This window comes from Procambarus clarkii, chromosome 48, assembly GCF_040958095.1.
Source record: "Procambarus clarkii isolate CNS0578487 chromosome 48, FALCON_Pclarkii_2.0, whole genome shotgun sequence".
Lineage (NCBI taxonomy): Eukaryota > Metazoa > Arthropoda > Malacostraca > Decapoda > Cambaridae > Procambarus > Procambarus clarkii.
This window is the reverse complement of record NC_091197.1, coordinates 7,780,559-7,799,774: the sequence shown is the minus strand read 5'-3', so window position 1 is coordinate 7,799,774 and position 19,216 is coordinate 7,780,559. Positions and strand designations below refer to the sequence as shown.

The 19,216-nt window shown below is 44.3% G+C and overlaps 2 protein-coding genes across 4 annotated transcripts; both read left to right on the top strand.

Annotated features, from left to right (window-relative positions):
- Window positions 1-1,288: 1,288 nt before the first annotated feature.
- On the top strand, window positions 1,289-13,380 carry LOC123764736 (protein-tyrosine sulfotransferase 2). 3 transcript variants are annotated; one of them, XM_045752810.2, is made up of 7 exons: window positions 1,289-1,726; window positions 2,461-2,614; window positions 4,715-4,968; window positions 9,348-9,542; window positions 10,510-10,658; window positions 11,208-11,300; window positions 12,534-13,380. In XM_045752810.2, the coding sequence occupies exons 4-7, from the start codon at window positions 9,423-9,425 to the stop codon at window positions 12,844-12,846; spliced, it is 675 nt and encodes a 224-aa protein (XP_045608766.2). In that variant the 5' UTR covers window positions 1,289-1,726; window positions 2,461-2,614; window positions 4,715-4,968; window positions 9,348-9,422; the 3' UTR covers window positions 12,847-13,380. The 3 variants fall into 3 exon arrangements, with proteins under 3 accessions (XP_045608766.2, XP_069158643.1, XP_069158642.1); XM_069302542.1 differs by lacking the exons at window positions 1,289-1,726; window positions 2,461-2,614; window positions 4,715-4,968 and adding an exon at window positions 6,193-6,566; XM_069302541.1 differs by lacking the exons at window positions 1,289-1,726; window positions 2,461-2,614; window positions 4,715-4,968 and adding an exon at window positions 6,193-6,576.
- Window positions 13,198-15,469, top strand: LOC138350999 (uncharacterized). The gene is made up of 2 exons (XM_069302467.1): window positions 13,198-13,253; window positions 14,530-15,469. The coding sequence occupies exons 1-2, from the start codon at window positions 13,198-13,200 to the stop codon at window positions 15,467-15,469; spliced, it is 996 nt and encodes a 331-aa protein (XP_069158568.1).
- Window positions 15,470-19,216: the final 3,747 nt, after the last annotated feature.

Here is a 19,216-nt window from a genome sequence, read left to right as displayed (position 1 = left end):
TCTTTATTTCATTTAGAAAGTTAAAAAGAAACAGAGAGAAAAGGAGGGATATGCAGAGATAGACAGAAAGAGAGAGAGAGAGAGAGAGAGAGAGAGAGAGAGAGAGAGAGAGAGAGAGAGAGAGAGAGAGAGAGAGAGAGAGAGAGAGAGAGAGAGAGAGAGGAGATAGGAAATAAACAAAGAGAGAGAGAGAGAGAGAGGAGATAGGAAATAAACAAAGAGAGAGAGAGAGAGAGAGAGAGAGAGAGAGAGAGAGAGAGAGAGAGAGAGAGAGAGAGAGAGAGAGAGAGAGAGAGAGAAGATTGGTATATGGAGATACAGAAATATTGGAATATTGGAATATGTTCCAATATATACAGGTCAATATTGGAAGGCGTGAATATGGGAAGACAAGGTTATGGGGAAATGGGAATATGGGGAGACAGGAATATGGCGATATGGGGAGACTGGTGTTACAAACTTTACCTCCTGTGGAGGTTAGTTTCTATTATACATTATTATTAACACAAAGGAGTTGATCAGAGAATATTTTTTTGAAATAAACCTGTAGCTGGCACCTGGGAGGCCGCGAGTGACTAGTATTACTCCGCCAGTAAAGTAGTTCCCTTCAGCTGGTGACCGTTCATGAATAATTTGTGTTTTAATAGCACACACACACACACACACACACACACACACACACACACACACACACACACACACACACACACACACACACACACACAAAATAGTAAATAGTTAATTGACAGTTGAGAGGCGGGCCGAAAGAGCAAAGCTCAACCCCCGCAAACACAACTAGGTGAACTCACACACACACACACACACCTGTGAGAGAGTGCAGGTGTTTCCCCCAGAGGGGGGGGTGGGGGGCGGGGGTTGAGGGAGAGCCAGTCATAACAACAGGTGTTCAGCCACAGCAACACGAGCCTCCAGAACACGTGCACAGCCGTGTGATCTATTGCAATCCACTAGAACACGTTTGCAACTGAAGGAGGAACACGTCCACACCTACGGTCACATGTGCACAGCAACAGAAACAAGTGCACAGGAGTAAAAACAATGCATAACAGTAGGAACAAGTGCACAACAGTAAGAACAAGTGTACAACAGTAAGAACAAGTGCACAGCTGTAAGAACCAGTGCACAACAGTAAGAACAAGTGCACAACAGTAAGAACCAGTGCACAACAGTAAGATCAAGTGCAGAACAGTAGGAACAAGTGCACAACAGTAAGAACAAGTGTACAACAGTAAGAACAAGTGCACAGCTGTAAGAACCAGTGCACAACAGTAAGAACAAGTGCACAACAGTAAGAACCAGTGCACAACAGTAAGATCAAGTGCAGAACAGTAAGAACAAGTGCACAGCTGTAAGAACAAGTGTACAACAGTAAGAACAAGTGCACAGCTGTAAGAACCAGTGCACAACAGTAAGAACAAGTGCACAACAGTAAGAACAAATGCACAACAGTAAGATCAAGTGCAGAACAGTAGGAACAAGTGCACAACAGTAAGAACAGTTAGGAGTAATAAAGCTAAGCAAGAGAAGAAGGTGGAGAAGAGGAGAAGAGAGAGAGAGAGAGAGAGCAGAGGAGAGCAACTTAGCGCCTCTCACACAAGAGAAGAGAAAGAGTTAATGATAAAGATAATAATATGGATGATATAAATGACGAACAGAGGAAACTTGAGAATCAATCTTCACCGATATTGTTGATGTTTGTAACGGGGTTCGTATACTTGTTGATGTTTGTAACGGGGTTCGTATACTTGTTGGTGTCTGTCTTGTAGTGCTTGTTTTTGCCTGCTTTTTTCCACTTATGTGCTTGTTTGTGTATGTGTTTGTCTTTAGTTTGAGTGATTCTTTTAAGGCGTGATTAGCAACGTGTCTGTGTTGGAGTGTTTCAACTCCAGAGTTGAGTATGTCTGGTTCATCTACCCTCCCCTCCCTCCCCCCCCTCTACCACCCTGACATACTCCAGAGTTGAGCATGTCTGGTTCATCTACCCTCCCCTCCCCCCCCCCCTCCACCACCCTGACATACTCCAGAGTTGAGTATGTCCGGTTCATCTACCCTCCCCTCCCCCCCCCCCCTCCACCACCCTGACATACTCCAGAGTTGAGTATGTCCGGTTCATCTACCCTCCCCTCCCCCCCCCCCTCCACCACCCTGACATACTCCAGAGTTGAGCATGTCTGGTTCATCTACCCTCCCCCCCCTCCTCCACCACCCTGACATATCTACTCTGAAAGTCGTGGATGAAGTTTTCTCCTCAGCGGTAAACATTGCCACATCTTCTTCTGGTGGACACATCACATCTTCTTAATGTAGAGGAAGGGCAGTAGTGGTGTTGAGAGTGATCCCGGTGGCATGTGTGTATGTGCTTGTACACGTGTGTGTGTGTGTGTGTGTGTGTGCGTGTACCTATCATAGAGCCGATCTTTTCTTTCTCATTGTCAACAGGAAGACTGTGAGGAGGGTTGTGAAGTTGGTGGTGTTACTTGTAGTGTTGGGGGTGTGGTTCACTCCTTTCTTCTCCCCCACAACCACCGTACCTGCTCTCCACCACCACCGCAACCTGCACCACTACCACCACCACCACCACCACCACTACCAGGTAAGGCTCGCTATCTCCAGTTTTTAGAGAGTGCGATATTAACATTAACTGAAGCACTGCATGGTAATCCTCCGCCCAGTTATCTACACTGTTATACATCCTCCCTGTCAGTTAAGGCACTATCTCTTAATCCCTGCATATTAGTAGTGACTACGTCTGATCCAGGCTCTTGGGGGCACTGGGGTCCAGGCTCATGGGGCACTGGGATCCAGGCTCATGGGGCACTGGGATATTTATATACAATTACCTACGGGACGCTGATTGGGAAGAGGTCTATGACAGGTCTTCCCAACATTTTTGGACTCACGCAATATCTTCTAATGCTCAAAAGTCCAAATAACTCGACTTTCTCCGACACTCTTCGCTCACACGACTTGATAATAGTTCACGACGGAGCGAATCGTCGTCAATGTTGTACTTCTTGTGTGAGGATGGTGTCTAATGTTGTCTCTTAGTGTGACTGTGTGTGGGTACCATCCATAAACACCAGGTGGCGTCGCTTGCAGGTGGCGTCACTTACAGGTGACATCTCTTTCAGGAGGCATCACTTGTAGGTGACATCACTTGCAGGTGGCGACACTTTAACTGTGGGTCCACCTTAACCACTCCTTGCGCTTGGCTAGCCCAGGTTAGGTTAAGGTTTGGTTCTGTTTGAGTGCTGTTAGGGCCGCTCAGTTACATTAGGTTTGAAGTCTTGTTAGGGCCTTGCTTTGTTAGGTCTCGAGTCGCTCTGCCACCGGTCTCCCGATGCGAGGTGGGTTGTATGTAAGTAGGGTTGGATAGTTCACTGATTCCTAGGTCAGGATCGCTCTTACTAAGTGGTCTCTTAGAGAATTTCATCTCCTCCACGCTATCATGGGTGGGGTTTCTGGGAATCTGCTCCATGCCGGGTGGTCTCCGTAGGTCAATTTCAGCCCATCCCAGAGTCCTGCCAACTTTTCTTTCGTGGGGCCGGATAGGCTCGGGAAGAACAGCTTGGTTAGTATCTTCCTATCTTGCTCAGGTTGTCTTCTTATGGGCTGGAGTAGCTGGTCTCTTCCTTGGTTCTGCAGTCGTCTGCCGGCCTTCTTCAGCAGGCTGCTGTTTATCCTCTTCAGTCTTAGTCCCAGAGAGTATGGTAGCGATTCCTTTAGTGCCTGCTGGTTAGGCAATCTCTGGCTGCGGCTTGTAGCAGCCAGAGATTTCTGGCACCTCCTTTGCCATCCCAGGTTTTTATTTTCGAAGAGTTTCATTATTATTCTCCTACTTCTGTCCTGGGCGTTCCTATATGTCCTCTGTCTAACTTTTCAACAACCCCCCTGTCCCGTGTCTGGACTGTTCCTCAAGCTTGTGGATTACCCTCTACATGTAAACTTATCTGAGATGGAGCCATGAGGGAAGATTTAAACCGACTGACAGAAGAAGTGAAGCAGGAATTGTCTCGCAAGAGAGTGAAGTTGTGTCGGATGGCATTCCTAACCTCTCCTAATAACGAACTCTACCGTCATCTAATTACTATCGATGACCAAATCACACATCAGAAAATAAAGGGGAACTATCAGGAGAAAGCGCTAGGCCATTACGACTGCATAGCACTTGGAAGGGGTTAGGATAAGGCTTTGGAAAGGAATGATATCCAACCACTCGGATGGTCGGGGATTGAACGCTGACCTGCAGAAAGCGGGACCGTCGCTCTACCGTCCAGCCCAAGTAGTAAGTATCAGAAAATAAATAAGACACCGCTTCAGTCCGTCGTGGACCATTGTCAAGTCGTGTGATAATAACACACAGTATGATCCTGGTCCACGACGGACTGAAAGGTCGTCGTTTATTGATCCTCTGATGTGTGGTTTGGTCAACATATCATCAGCCACGTTACTGTCACTCATCGTCTGCATAATAACCAATCCTAACTGCACTTAACAACCAATCTTATCCTTACCTATCTTATCCAATCCGAACCTAACCCAATCTAATAGGCTCAACAAAATTATTTTTAGCAGTAAATATATCGTGTGGTGCTCTGATCACTTCAAGGAGCTCCAATTCTTTTCTGGTTTAACGAACACACAATAAAGATATTTAGTGTCTTTGGTCACCTGAATGTCTCTCTTTTCCTAGCGTGCCTCGGAGGGCGCCGCCTCCACCACCCAGTTGCCCGCCTCGCCACCCACCCCGCTGAGTCCCCTGGTTGTGGTGAGCGGGCTGCCAGGGGCGGGTACAGGGTTGCTGAGGGCGGTGTTGGACGCCCACCCTCAAGTGAAGTGCTGGGAGGGATCTGGCGTGCTCCACACCCTGGCCAGGATGTGGCGCTCTTTATAACAGCCTCCGCCAGAGAGAGGCACAGGCTTCAGCTCGCCGGTATATCTCATACGGTGAGGCCACAGTGGTTGGTGAAGGAGTTGTGGTGTGCTAGTCTGTGGTGCTGGTGAGTGTGTGTTGTGGTGGGTGTTGCAGTGGGGTGGTGGAATAGTGTGATTTGTTGTGATAGTGTGGCTCCAGTGTGCTGTGATATAATGGGGTTGGTACTCAGGCGCGACTGGGCCAGCCAATGCAGATGGGCGACATTTAGCTGCAGCTCTGCAAGAAATACCTGAGATTACACTTCTCAGTATAGGGAAACACACACACATTCAAGAAGGGTGTCTTGATCTTACGTTAATCTTACCTGCATTCACGCATCAGGTGAAGTCGGAGGTAGTCCCGGTGATCACTTTGCTACTATCACAACGCTAAACATAGAACGATCTCCTATACCACCTGCACAACCAAGATTGAATATATATTAAGAGGAACTTAAAAATTGGTGTGCTACATACACGTCACTGGAAGATTTGAACATAATTGAGACTAATCAATAATAATAATAATAATAATATTTTATTTAGGTAAGGTGCATACATACAATAAATTTTTACAAAGATTGGTTGACTTATAGGTAGAGCTAGTACATACAATGCCTAAAGCCACTATTACGCAAAGCGTTTCGGGCATACAATACAATACAATACAATACAATACAATTTTATTTAGGTAAGGTACAATGAGAAGCTATTACAGCTGCTGCAAACAAAGCTATTCCGGTCATCATCCCAGTGTGGGAAATTTTTACCTACCTACCTATATTATCATCTAAGAAATGTATAATTTCTGTATCATATCTATATCATATCTAAATCGTATCAAAATCATAACAAAATCATATTAGAATCATTATAGATTCATTATACAGCTTGATCCTAAATGACAATGTCACTATAATCATTTACGCCATAGGGGCCCTATAGATGCCTATGTGACTTTGTGCATGATCTCTCAAGGATCCAGAAGCTTCTAGAAGGATTTCTTAATTAAAAAACTATTGGAACATTAATCGCTTCCGGTAGGGATTATAAATTGAATCCTTAATAAGAATCAGTGGTACTATCAAGTACTACTTATAATCTTTAAATCCTATATCTAATTATATTATAATCACATCTTATCTCAATCATAAGTCTAGACAGTAAAAATAATCAATCAATATTCATTGAAAGCTACCTCTCAAGGGAGAGGGAGGAGCATCTCGGGAACAAGAAGTTTCCAACGATACCCCGGGCACTTCCTGTTTGTTTACAACACAGTGAACAGTGACGGATCCTTAGCGAACATTATTTGGCTTAGGACACCTTATCTAATATCTTTATCACCAGTGAATACTCTTTAGAACTGTGGGAGTATCTGGACAATATATTTACAAGGAAAATCCCTAGAACATTTATATCTATAAGTGTAGAGTGGAACACACAGTGACTTGTCTCTACCTTCACCATCAACCCTCATCTTTATGCAACGCAATTAAATAAAAATCACGTAGCAATGCTACTAGTACATCATACAGCAATGCTGTTATATAAAATATCGTGCCTAAACTTGCGACAAGAGAGTTATCCAGTCTGGCACACTGTCAGACAGGCACTCGGCAAGCAGAGAAGTATATTGAGGTTATTTTGGTATATAGTTGGCCAATTGTATGCTTGTGTGACTTTAATATTCTATAAGTCTGTCTATCGGTTATAAAGCGAGGCAACGCCTCATATCTCAGTAAGTTTATTAATATAGTAGCGCAGCAGTAGAATCTTATCCAAGCACTAGACCTCATGAGTGTCCATTATGAGAAAAGATTCAGTCGCAATAAGTAAACAAGACCTCATAAGTGTCCATGGTGTTGGAAGAGATTTAGTCAGGCTGACTGAACATCATCATATAAATTGAATATAAATACATTGCATATATACTTGAATATATAAATTAAGTTAACAATTACTTGCTTAGTTATTTTTTAAGTTATCATATAAGTTCATTTAATTGAATATAATCTTTAGTACTTAGTTAACAGTACTTAGACTACATTTAAAGTCATTTATCATACTTTTACAATTTAAATTGTTGTTCATAGTGTAAGAATATATTGGCTGTTAATAGTTATGGTGCTAGGCTAGACTATGTACATGTTTAAATCTCTGATTTAAACAGAGCCAGGGTTCAGTCATATAACTGAATTTATTAAATCTTATCCTTGTATAAAATATAAGCTGATGTGAGATACCTGTTGGCAGGTGGACTGTGGATCTTCAATCAACCTATCAACTAATTCATTCACCCCACCTGCCCCTTACAGCCCACAATCCGTCATTAGGAAAAGAGGAGCTAGGATTTACAACCCTAGCTAGAGAATTTAGTTGAATTAATTTGCAGACAGTAATTTTTAATTTAGTTCAGTACAAGTCCCTGGTAGTCTCCTCTCATATCAATCCCAGCAGGTTTTTCCCACACCCAGGAAACACAAAACGAGAACGAAAAATATGCCCGAAACGCTTTGCGTAATAGTGGCTTTAGGCATTGTATGTACTAGCGATACCTATAAGTCAAACAATCCTTGTAAATATTGTATGTATGTATGTACCTTACCTAAATAAAATTGTATTGTATTGTATTGAGAACTATTGATTCTACAGTAACTTAAATAACAAACCCACAGAGTCAACATCTTCAGAAAACATCTAAAGAGAAACCCCAACATGAGAAGGAAGAACTCTGCTTAGAGCAGTGATATCTGAAGCAAGACATGTATCTAGAATCTTGAGTGGTGAAAGATGGTGTGAGTGGTGCCACATTATAAACGAACATAGTAACCTTGGTAAGATATTGCTACCTTGTGCTGGTTCCAATGATCAACGTCCCGGCGGCCCGGTCTCTAACCAGGCTTCCTGGTTGGTCGTCTGGTCAACCAGACTGTTGTACGCGGCTGCTCGCAGCCTGACGTATGAATCACAGCCTGATGTATCAGGAATCCTTTGGAGGTGTTTATCGAGTTTTCTCTTGCACACAGTGAGAGGTCGGCCAATTGTGCCCCTTAAATGTGTTGAAAAGTATCGGGCCTTTGCTGTTGATAGAGTTCGTTCTCTCTCAGCGTACCAATTGCACCTCTGCATTGCAATGGTCCTATTCTGCACATCCTGCCTTTGGCGGTACTGGTTTCTTGTGATGTTTTTTCCGTGTTCATTCGGAACCAGTTTCTCTAATATTCTTTAACCTATAATTTTTCTTGCAGTTGTGACACCTAGTTTATTATGTTTTTTTGAAAGAAAGGTCTTCCGACATGATAACTCCTAGATCTACAGTATTACATTGCTTTTTCGTTCTATAGTGTGATTCGATTGCGTTTTATATGTGGTTTCAGTTTTTTCCATAGCGCAGGAGTCTTGTCTTCATTAAACATCATATTATTATCGGTGGCCCATTGAAAGACCTGATTAAGATCAGATTGGAGATTTGCCGTGTCCTCTATATTCTCTACTCGCATGAAAATCCTAACGTCATCTGCAAATGATGATACAGTGCTGTAGTTTGTATCCTTGTCTATGTCTGATATTAGGAAGAGAAAAAGTACCGGATCAAGTACGGTACCTTGAGGGACTGTGCTTTTCGCAGTAGATGATCCGGACTTTACTGTGTTGACTATTACACTGCGTTCTGTTCCTTAGGAAGTTAAAGATCCATCTCCCTACTTTGCCAGTAATTGTTTTTAGGACATTTTGTGCGCAATAACACCGTGATCACATTTGCCGAAAGATTTTGCAAAGTCTGTGTATATTACATCAGCGTTTTGTTGGTCTTCCATGGCACCTGAGGCCATGTCATAGTGATCTAGCAATTGTGAGAGGCAAGAGTGAACCCATGTTGTCCAGGGTTATGTAGATGTGATGCCATGTGATTTGTAATCTCACTTCTAAGCACTCTTCTCATAGATTTTTATGATGTGTGAAATTGGAGCTATTGGTCAATAATTTTTTGCATCTGCTTTACTACCTCTTTTGTAAAGTGGCACAATCTCCGCTGTTTTAAGTGTGTCAGAGTTAAATGTTAAATGTGTATTGCACTTCTTGATGAATATAGAACTTCATGAGTTTAACACTAACGTCAGCCTGGGTGCTCTCGCTAAAAATAGCTAATTACCAGAGGAAGCAGTGAACTACTATAGCCGTGGAGCAGATAATGTATTGTATGGAGTTAAAAGAGAAAGCATCAGTATTGGAGAAAGTGGAACAAAGGAGCCAGCCAAAGAGGGTTGTAATGTGAAAAAAACTAAGTGCCTTGCCTAAGAGTAAACAATATAATGATCTTTCATATTAAAAAATAAAATGTAGTACAAGTTCAGTTGTCTAATGCATGATGAGAGATCTCTCGACTGATTTACTGGTTCCTCCTGCAGGTGCTGAAGGAGGCGACTCAGCTCTTCCTGCTTGAGGTGCTGGCTAACAATGTCTCCTCGGTGTCCATCGCGTGCATGAGGGACGCTCTGGCCCTGACAGGGGGACGCTACCTCCTTACTGCCTTCCCCAACACCAAGTTCATCTTCCTGGTGAGAGATCCTCGGGCCGCCGCCACCTCACTCTGGCGCCGCCAGGTGAGTGAAGTACACACTAGACGCTTCTCCTGAGTGTGGACACCAGCACCCCTTAGTTTACCACACACACACACACACACACACACACACACACACACACACACACACACACACACACACACACACACACATACACACACACACACACACAGAGCCTGCGTGTGGTAGTTGTGGGCTCCACACACACAACCTGCGCGTTTTTTTTTTTCCGGGATATTCTTGCGCGGGCCCGTGTTGTAGCACGCAGGTATTTCCCTGGGTGGAACTCGTACTGTGCTCGCGCTGGAGCACAGTACGAGTTCTACACCACGACATGTTAAAAGCAATACAACCAGGGATTAAACTGAATCCCTGAGTCCCAGGTAACATAATTCTCTACCTTACCCCTCTATTGTCAACCCATGTATGTTTTTTTTTTTTTTTTTTTTTTTTTTTTTTTTTTTTTTTTTTTTCAAATCAACGCTGTTTTAATGTAATTTTCTGTAATAATTTGTAATTGTATTTGTGCTGTTTTTTCAACAATGTTCCCCCCTCTTTTACCCCTATTTTTATTTGTACTCAACGCATTTTTTTCTTTTTACCCATTAGTTTTAAGCTTTAGTCAGTAGTGTTTTTTCCTGCCCGAAACGCTTTGCGTAATAGTGGCTTTAGGCATTGTATGTACTAGCTCTATCTATAAAGCCAACAAACTTTGTAAAATCTCTTTATGTATGTACCTTTGCCTAAATAAAATGTATTATTATTATTATTATTATTATTATATTATAATTATTTTTACCATGTCGTAGTGTAGTGGTCTAAGGCGTGTGCTTGGAATTATCCAGACCATAGGTTCAAATCCTCCTCGTGGGCCCTACTGCTTTTCTCATTGATACATCACGTTAATATGATATCTTTGTGCACTATATAGCCACGATGGCTACCAGCTTTCTTGTGATAACTACTTACCTGTTCTTGTGTGTGTCAGGTACCATTGTTGGGGCGCGGCTTGAGGAGTGTGGAGGAAGGTCTGAGGATGCTGGAGGACCTGCTGGGGGTGCTGCGGACCGAGTGCCTGCTGATGGGTCCGCGCCGCTGCCTCCCCGTCCACTACGAGGCCCTCGTCCTCAACCCCAGGTCAGAACTCACACAGTTAAACTATAACACAACACGTATAACAACGGTAATAGGCGGGTTATTAACAGCTAACTCTCACTTCCTCGAAGTTACTGTTATAGCGCGCTGACTAGTCGAGTCTGCTAGCTAACAGTGCTTATCTAATAGTAACTTCGAGGAATTTTTCTTTTTACAGTACTTTTAACTCTAGGTCTGAGGATACTCCTTTTGTCGCAGCCAGGTCACCCAGGCACCGCCTCAGGTTAACTCTTTTATTTTCAACTCCAGGTCAGAGATCAGCCTCTGCCATGTAAAGAGTTCAGACCATTGTAAGAGTTAGCCTCGGGTCAGCTCCAGCAGTACATCTTGTCTTAGCTATATCATAGCCCCTGTTGTTGTTCTAAGGGGGCATTACTCAACAATATCTTAGACTTTAAACTGTATTAAGACTTTCATGCCTCTTCAGAACGATTAAACCTTAAAGAGATAATATTGGTGACATGTATGAGTTCACATGTTAAACTTATTAATGCCTTTGCCATAGAGAAAATAACAGATGGGGTGTTACAGGAAAACGATGGGGAAAGTGATGAGATTTATTGGCGGGAACTTGAACAAGGACATGATCCACCACCACCACGCGATCGGCAGCTTCACGCCCAGGTGAGCTGTCTTTGTTCCCAAGGTGATAGCTTTTGTCAAGGGAGTCTATTGTTCGGTGGGTCTGTTGTTTGTTAATATAACCTCTAGCTGTAAACGATAATATCCGTGGGAAGGCTTGATGTTTGGGCTAGCCTCACCCAACTATCCTAGAGGACACAAGGATAGTGTGTCTTCTTCACAAGGATAGTGTGTCCCTTCCCCCCCGTCCCCCCCGGACGGGGGGGAAGGGAAGTGACATAGACCTGGCCGGGGACGGTCGGCTTCAGTGCCTACCTTAAAGAAAGTTTGATGTTTTATCGACTTGCGGCGTTCATAAAGGAGAGATAGAGAACTTGTACAAGAAATGAGTCGAGAACTTGTCCTACTCAGTACCTGGATGGAGAGCTTGTACTGCTCAGTACCTGGGTGGAGAGCTGGTACTGCTCAGTACCTGGGTGGAGAGCTGGTACTGCTCAGTGCGTAACGTGAGAGCTTGCGTTGCACAGTACCTTGACGTTAACTGTCGAAGTTCCCGTGTCGCCAAAACTCTTCGTCAACACGTTCACTGTATTAGTTGGTCGCTGAAACGCTTCGTGGGAACTGAAAAGTGGTAGTTTGCGGTCATATCCCAGCTCCTAGCACGTCCTCGTGTCCCAGCTCCTTGCACGTCCTCGTGTCCCAACTCCCGGCACGTCTTCGTATCCTAGATTCTGGCACGTCCTCGTATCCCAACTCCTGGCACGCCGCCGGCTTCCTGTCCTCGTCGAGGCCACTGGTATTAGTGGCCCCTCAGGTATGTTTACGTAGTCATTCTGATTTTGCTCTTTCTGTTGACAATTTCCGTACCATATTAAACTTGTTAGGACTGTGTGTGTTCTCTCGTGTGTGTGTGTCCGCCAGTGTTCCCATATTCGTCTTATCTGCTCTTCACGCACTTTCTTCACCAATAATTGTAAAGCAACTTGTAAGTTTTATTCAGTTGCAAGTTAAGACTGTTCAGATGCTGAAATTTTAATTCTACATGGTGACGTTAGTCGGAATACAAATTTTCTAACGCTCTCTATCAGTTGACAAAGAAATCCCAGTACACCTGGCCCTGACCCAGTACACCTGGCCCTGACCCAGTACACCCGGCCTTGACCCAGTAGACCCAACACTAAATCATTACACCCACCCATGAACCCACTACAGTACCCAGACCTAATACAGTACATCCAGCCCCTGACTGATGTCCCCCGTGTCTCTCCCTGACAGCACCGACACCGTGACGGGGCTGAAGACGGACTCCCTGACGGCGTGGGTCGCCCACTTCCCGGGCTACCTGCGGCTCTCTCCTCGCTACTACTACGGCCAGGCCAAGTTCCTGGGCTACGACCTGCGTTCATTCCCGCCGAACTACTTACGCCTGGGGCCCTACGACTGGAGCAGCCCCAGGCCCTGGCGACCGTCAAGGGACTCCCAGGAGTTCCTCAGGATGGTGGGCAAGATGGCAGCAGAGGCTTCAGGCGAACCTGTCCACGATGATGCTCAGGTCGGTCGCCATTTAAGGGCCTTCCTCTACGTGTAAGGGCGCGTCTTCTCACACTTAGGGCCATTTATGAACGTATGAGTGTAGCGTTTGATATTTGAGGGCCTTTATGTATATGAGGGTGTCATGTGGCACTTGAGCGCCTTCATGTACGTGTGAGGGGTGCCAACTGGCACTTGAGCGCCTTCATGTACGTGTGAGGGGTGTCAGCTGGCACTTGAGCGCCTTCATGTACGTGTGAGGGGTGTCAGCTGGCACTTGAGCGCCTTCATGTACGTGTGCGGGTGTCAGCTGGCCCTTGAGCGCCTTCATGTACGTGTGCGGGTGTCAGCTGGCCCTTGAGCGCCTTCATGTACGTGTGCGGGTGTCAGCTGGCCCTTGAGCGCCTTCATGTACGTGTGCGGGTGTCAGCTGGCCCTTGAGCGCCTTCATGTACGTGTGCGGGTGTCAGCTGGCCCTTGAGCGCCTTCATGTACGTGTGAGAGGTACCACTTTTTTTTTAATATATATGGAGTAGGTTTATTGTATTAATAAAACATAGGAGCAAATATATTTTATTAATTCTTTCATAAACTTGTTTGTTTTCATCATTCCTCCGTAGAGTTAAAATGAAACTATCTGTAAATATATTTGATAAATCTGGAGACCAAGAGCCCACTTATTAATTATTGTGTTAATTTAATAAAAACTTTAATTTTCACTTCGAAAAATAAAACTGCAGACTTATATTAATAAGTATTACCTTAATAAAGGCCAGATATATCCGCAAAAAACTTTAGATTGTAACTCCCGGCTTATCTTAACATTAACTTATTATAAAGAAGAACAAATCTATCTTAAGCTCCTTGATGGAGTCCTGTTGTTTGGAACATATAATCATATAGCATTATAACATCAAGGAACATGATATCGTCACACACAACGAGACGATCACCAGGGATAGGAAAAGGAACTCACTCTCCTGTGAACTGCCTCGAACCTTGGAAAGTCAGAGTGTTCGATCACTCTGACATAACAAGTACTCTACCTCAACACCACGCAGATCGTACAAAAGAGGTTGAAGTGTGTGGGTGGAGACGGGGAGGGTGTGTGTGTGTGGGTGGAGACGGGGAGGGTGTGTGTGGGTGGAGAGAGGGAGGGTGTGTGTGGGTGGAGACGGGGAGGGTGTGTGTGGGTGGAGACGGGGAGGGTGTGTGTGTGGGTGGAGAGAGAGGGAGGGTGTGTGTGTGGGTGGAGACGGGGAGGGTGTGTGTGGGTGGAGACGGGGAGGGTGTGTGTGTGGGTGGAGAGAGAGGGAGGGTGTGTGTGTGGGTGGAGACGGGTAGAGGGTGTGTGTGGGTGGAGACGGGGAGGGTGTGTGTGGGTGGAGACGGGGAGGGTGTGTGTGGGTGGAGACGGGGAGGGTGTGTGTGGGTGGAGACTGGGAGGGTGTGAAGATGTTTACTGTGATGACGATAGTGTGTTGTGACAATGGTTATAGTGAGGGAGGGAGACTGGGAAGTGTTATGTGGGAAACCTGAGCACCAGGTCGATACAGACACTCATGCAGGTTGATGCAGACCACCTGGTACCCATCAGGGACCCATCAGGGACCCATCAGGGACCTAATACTGTGAGCGTGACCTACCTGCTCCTCCTCACTGTCGTGGGCGGCAGCAGTCATCAGCAGGACGCTCAGCAGTAGCACAGACCAGGACATCATGCTGATGGTGTGGCTGGCAGTGGTGTGGCTGGCAGTGGTGTGGCTGGCAGTGGTGTGGCTGGCAGTGGTGGGTCTGGCAGTGGTGTGGCTGGCAGTGGTGTGGCTGGCAGTGGTGTGGCTGGCAGTGTGGCTGGCAGTGGTGTGGCTGGCAGTGGTGTGGCTGGCAGTGGTGTGGCTGGCAGTGCTGTGGCTGGCAGTGGTGTGGCTGGCAGTGTGGCTGGCAGTGGTGTGGCTGGCAGTGGTGTGGCTGGCAGTGGTGTGGCTGACAGTGGTGTGGCTGGCAGTGGTGTGGCTGGCAGTGGTGTGGCTGGCAGTGGTGTGGCTGACAGTGGTGTGGGTGGCAGTAGTGTGGCTGGCAGTGGTGTGGCTGGCAGTGGTGTGGCTGGCAGTGGTGTGGCTGGCAGTGGTGTGGCTGGCAGTAGTGTGGCTGGCAGTAGTGTGGCTGGCAGTGGTGTGGCTGTCAGTGGTGTGGCTGGCAGTGGTGTGGCTGGCAGTGGTGTGACTGGCAGTGGTGTGGCTGGCAGTGGTGTGGCTGACAGTGGTGTGGCTGGCAGTGGTGTGGCTGACAGTGGTGTGGCTGGCAGTGGTGTGGCTGGCAGTGGTGTGGCTGGCAGTAGTGTGGCTGGCAGTGGTGTGGCTGGCAGTGGTGTGGCTGGCAGTGGTGTGGCTGGCAGTAGTGTGGCTGGCAGTGGTGTGGCTGACAGTGGTGTGGCTGGCAGTGGTGTGGCTGGCAGTGGTGTGGCTGGCAGTGGTGTGGCTGGCAGTAGTGTGGCTGGCAGTAGTGTGGCTGGCAGTGGTGTGGCTGGCAGTGGTGTGGCTGGTAGTGGCACGTGTGGCTCTGATGATGGAGTGCCTTTAGTGAAAGACGTCTGGGAAATACAGCATACTCTCACACGCCCTTATCGCTGCCTGCTTATCTCACCTGGTGCTGTATTCCCACCAGAATTACTGGAAGTATAAAATTACTCTCCCCCAAAAAATCAGTGTTAGAATGTCAAGAGAATTGTATCAGAATATCAGAACACTAACACTGTGATAGTTACACCAGGAGAGTAACACAGGGGGTAGTCAAATTGTAATAGTAACATTGAGATAGTAACATAGGGAGAGTAACACTGTAATTTACCTGAATTTACCTGAGGGCCACTAGTATTAGTGGCCTCGACGAGGACAGGAAGCCGGCGGCGTGTCGAAGGTCCCCCCATTTGCCTTGATGATCTTTTCTAGTTGTACTTTAAAAGTTAACACAGATTTTGCATTTACGGCTTCGGCGGGTAGTCAGTTCCATGGGTCAATAACCCTGTGGGTGAAAAAAGTATCTCCTGTTCTCACTCCTAAACACAAACAAAGAGCAACGGTTCCAAGCTCACCAAGCCACAATGTTGGACTGAGAACAGGAGATGCTTTTTCACCCACAGGGTTTAGGCTCATGGAACTTCCTACCCGTCGAAGCCGTATAAATGCCAAAAGTGTGTTAAGTTTTAAAGTCTACCTGGAAAATATCATCAAGGCAAATGGGGGGGACCTTTGTCAATGGGGGGGGGGACCTTTGTCAATAAGGGGGGGACCTTTGAGGCCACTATAGTTAGTGGCCATCAGGTAAATCAGGTGAGGCAGGATGAATTTTTAACAAACCCATGTGTCGATTTAACAAGTTTGTTCACTGAAAGATGGTGAATCATTCCCTTCCTGAAGATTCTCTCCATGAGCTTGCAGATGTGTGATGTCAAGCTGATCGGACTGTAGTTCTCTGCTGAGCTCTTTCTTCCTTTTTGAAAATAGGGGTGACATTTGCATATTTCCAATCTAAGGGGACTATCCCTTGGTCCAGAGATTTTATGAAAATAAATTACAGGGTAGGCATAGTTCTCCTACCAGTTCTTCTATGACTTTGGAGTCCATCCACTCCAGGGGCTGCCGAGTCTTTTAGTTTGTCAATGTTCTTCCTGTTAATTTCGCATCTTATTGTTGTATTCCTAAATTCCTAAATTAATTTTCTTCACCTCCTCCAAACATTTGTGTGGATGGTGACATGTCTTCTTACCTTTCTAGTGTGAACACATGTAAAATATTAATTTAAAGTGTTTGCTGCCCTTTTATTCATTATAATTTGGTTAGCCTCATCTTTTAAGGGTGCTACTGGGTTCTTTGTTTTGGTTTTACTTTTTAAATAGGCAATGAACGATTTTGGATATTTCTTAATGTTTTAGGCAAGTTTTCGTTCAGAGTTTCTTCTAGCTGATCTGATTTCCTGGGTGGCTGAGTTTAGTGTTCTTTTTTATATATCTCATAATCAATGATGTCCATCGTGGATATATAGGTTCTGCAAAGGTTCAGCTTGGTTATCAATGCTCGTTTCACTACCTGTGTCCTCCATCTAGTTACCTTTCTTTTCATTCTCCTTTTGGTCACATCTTTTTGAACGAGTTCCGTGATGACCACCTTAAAGTTTTGCCAAGATGCTTCCATGCCATGTTCACCTATTTGATCCCTCCATTTGCAGTTCCTCTCTCATTCCTTGATAGTCACCTCGATGTTAATCTAGAAATTCATCATGATGAGCCTTTGTGGGTTTCTATATTTGTAGTCCATCTTAAAATATGATGATGATCACATGAGGGGTTAGCTTTTCCCCAACATTAATTTGATCAATGATGCCCTCTTCTGATGTTAGCACAAGAGCCTGGCTGTGTCCTGTCTCTCTTGCTGTGTCACTGTGAACACGGCCTGGCTGTGTCCTGTGTCTCTTGCTGTGTCGCTGTAAACACGAACTTGCTGAGATCAATGTTTACACTTCTCTATGGGGAAGGGAGAACTCAACTAAAATATAGCCCGTGCTACTTGGAATTTTTTGTTCCAGGTAGCGAATCTTTAACAACAACACCTAAAATATTTTCTTGCTTATTTGGTAGCGTTTGGAAATTGCAAGGTTGAGATAGTAACTCCAGGATAGTAAGACAGGCATCCAGACAGTAGCATGGAGATAGTGACGGGTTTATACTTTAATCTCAATTAGTATTAAGTTTTAGTCTTAGTGTTTTTCCTGTCCGAAACGCTTTGCGTAATAGTGGCTTTAGGCATTGTGTGTACTAGCTCTATAAATCACTCAACGTTTTGTATCTCACCTTGTATGTATGTACTTTACCTGAATAAATATTTGATTTTGATTTTGATTTGATTTGGTTACAGCAGCAGCTAAGACCCGTCACTCACCTGGAGCCCTCTCATGCCGTCACATTACCCATTCAAGTTCAAGTACGTTTATTGAGACAATAAAATACATCTCACAGGGATAGAGTAGCTTAGGTTATTTCTACCCTCCTTGATACCCATGTTGGCAATGAAACAAATATATTAGGGTATGAAAGGATAAGGTATGCTAGGGTATGATAATGTATGGTAGGAAAAAAGACAACTAATGATCGGATAAACTAATTTTGGAAGTGCACGTCGCGAGGGACTTATGGTGTGAGGATAGGAGCACGGTGTGGGGGGGTAGGAGCATGGTGTGGGGGGGTAGGAGCATGGTGAGGGGGTAGGAGCATGGTGTGGGGGGGGGTAGAAGCTGAAGCCAATAAGCTGGGAATTTGTTTAATATTTACTATTAATTTTCACAAATTCAATTTTTCTCGTTTTCCGCTTCCTGAACATAAATAAATTCATTAAGAAACAAAAAATTTGAATATTTACTCAATAATCTGAAGCCTTATCATTTATTATTTCCAAATAACAGTAGAACAGAAATTGTCTTAATTTCGGATGAGTGAAGTATGACACATGATGTAAATTATGTATTTCTTAGTTTCTTTTAAAACTGGCTGAGAGAAGTAATTATTAAAAGAAGGTACCAAGCAAGGAAGACTTTGTAACGGGTTGAGAAAAGTACACCTTTTATTCATACTTGGAAGGTAATTCACATTCAGGACGTCTTGCGCAATGCATACATGTTCAACAGTCACTAGAACTCAATGTGTTTTGGGTAAAACCTAAAATAATTATGTTAAATTATTTATAGGTTTAATATTAACAGTATAAGCACATAAAAGTAAATGAAGTTATCATATACAACCCGTTCTCGCAAATTTAATAAGTCAATATTGACTTATTAAATATGTGCATAGGTGACATACTTAACATAATAGATACCCTTAAAAAGATTCATAGAAAACACCGACCTTACCTAACCTTGTTAGTATCTTAAGATAAGCATCTTATTGCTTCGTAATTACAATTATTACCTAACCTATAATAGGTATAGGTTAAGTAATAATTGTAATTACGAAGCAATAAGATGCTTATCTTAAGATACTAACAAGGTTAGGTAAGGTCGGTGTTTTCTATGAATCTTTTTAGGGGTATCTATTATGTTAAGTATGTCACCTATGCACGTAGTTAATAAGTCAATATTGACTTTACGAATTTGCGAGAACGGGTTGTCATATATGAATGGTTCAGGAAACTTAGCAAATTATAAGATATATTCAAGTTATACTTATTATACTTATGCATGGCAAAGACTACTATATTAGAGAATCTATTTTTTAGCAATATAGATATAATATTTAACATTTACAATAACAGCAAAAACACAAAATTGGCTTATTTTGGATGAGGAAACGAAGTAAAATTTGTTACATATTAGATATTTCTTAAGTTTCACTTTTTAAACTGATCGAGAGAAGTACAACATTTACTCTTATTTGGGAG

What these genes read in the sequence shown, in the direction of transcription:
- LOC123764736 (XM_045752810.2), top strand. Translation starts at nt 9,423, where the DNA reads ATGAGGGACGCTCTGGCCCTGACAGGGGGACGCTACCTCCTTACTGCC. An exon ending in GCCCTCGTCCTCAACCCCAG is followed by an intron (nt 10,659 to 11,207) that starts GTCAGAACTCAC and finishes GGGGTGTTACAG; the next exon opens with GAAAACGATGGGGAAAGTGA. An exon ending in ATCGGCAGCTTCACGCCCAG is followed by an intron (nt 11,301 to 12,533) that starts GTGAGCTGTCTT and finishes TCTCCCTGACAG; the next exon opens with CACCGACACCGTGACGGGGC.
- LOC138350999 (XM_069302467.1), top strand. Translation starts at nt 13,198, where the DNA reads ATGTACGTGTGCGGGTGTCAGCTGGCCCTTGAGCGCCTTCATGTACGT. An exon ending in CTTCATGTACGTGTGCGGGT is followed by an intron (nt 13,254 to 14,529) that starts GTCAGCTGGCCC and finishes TGTGGCTGGCAG; the next exon opens with TGGTGTGGCTGGCAGTGGTG.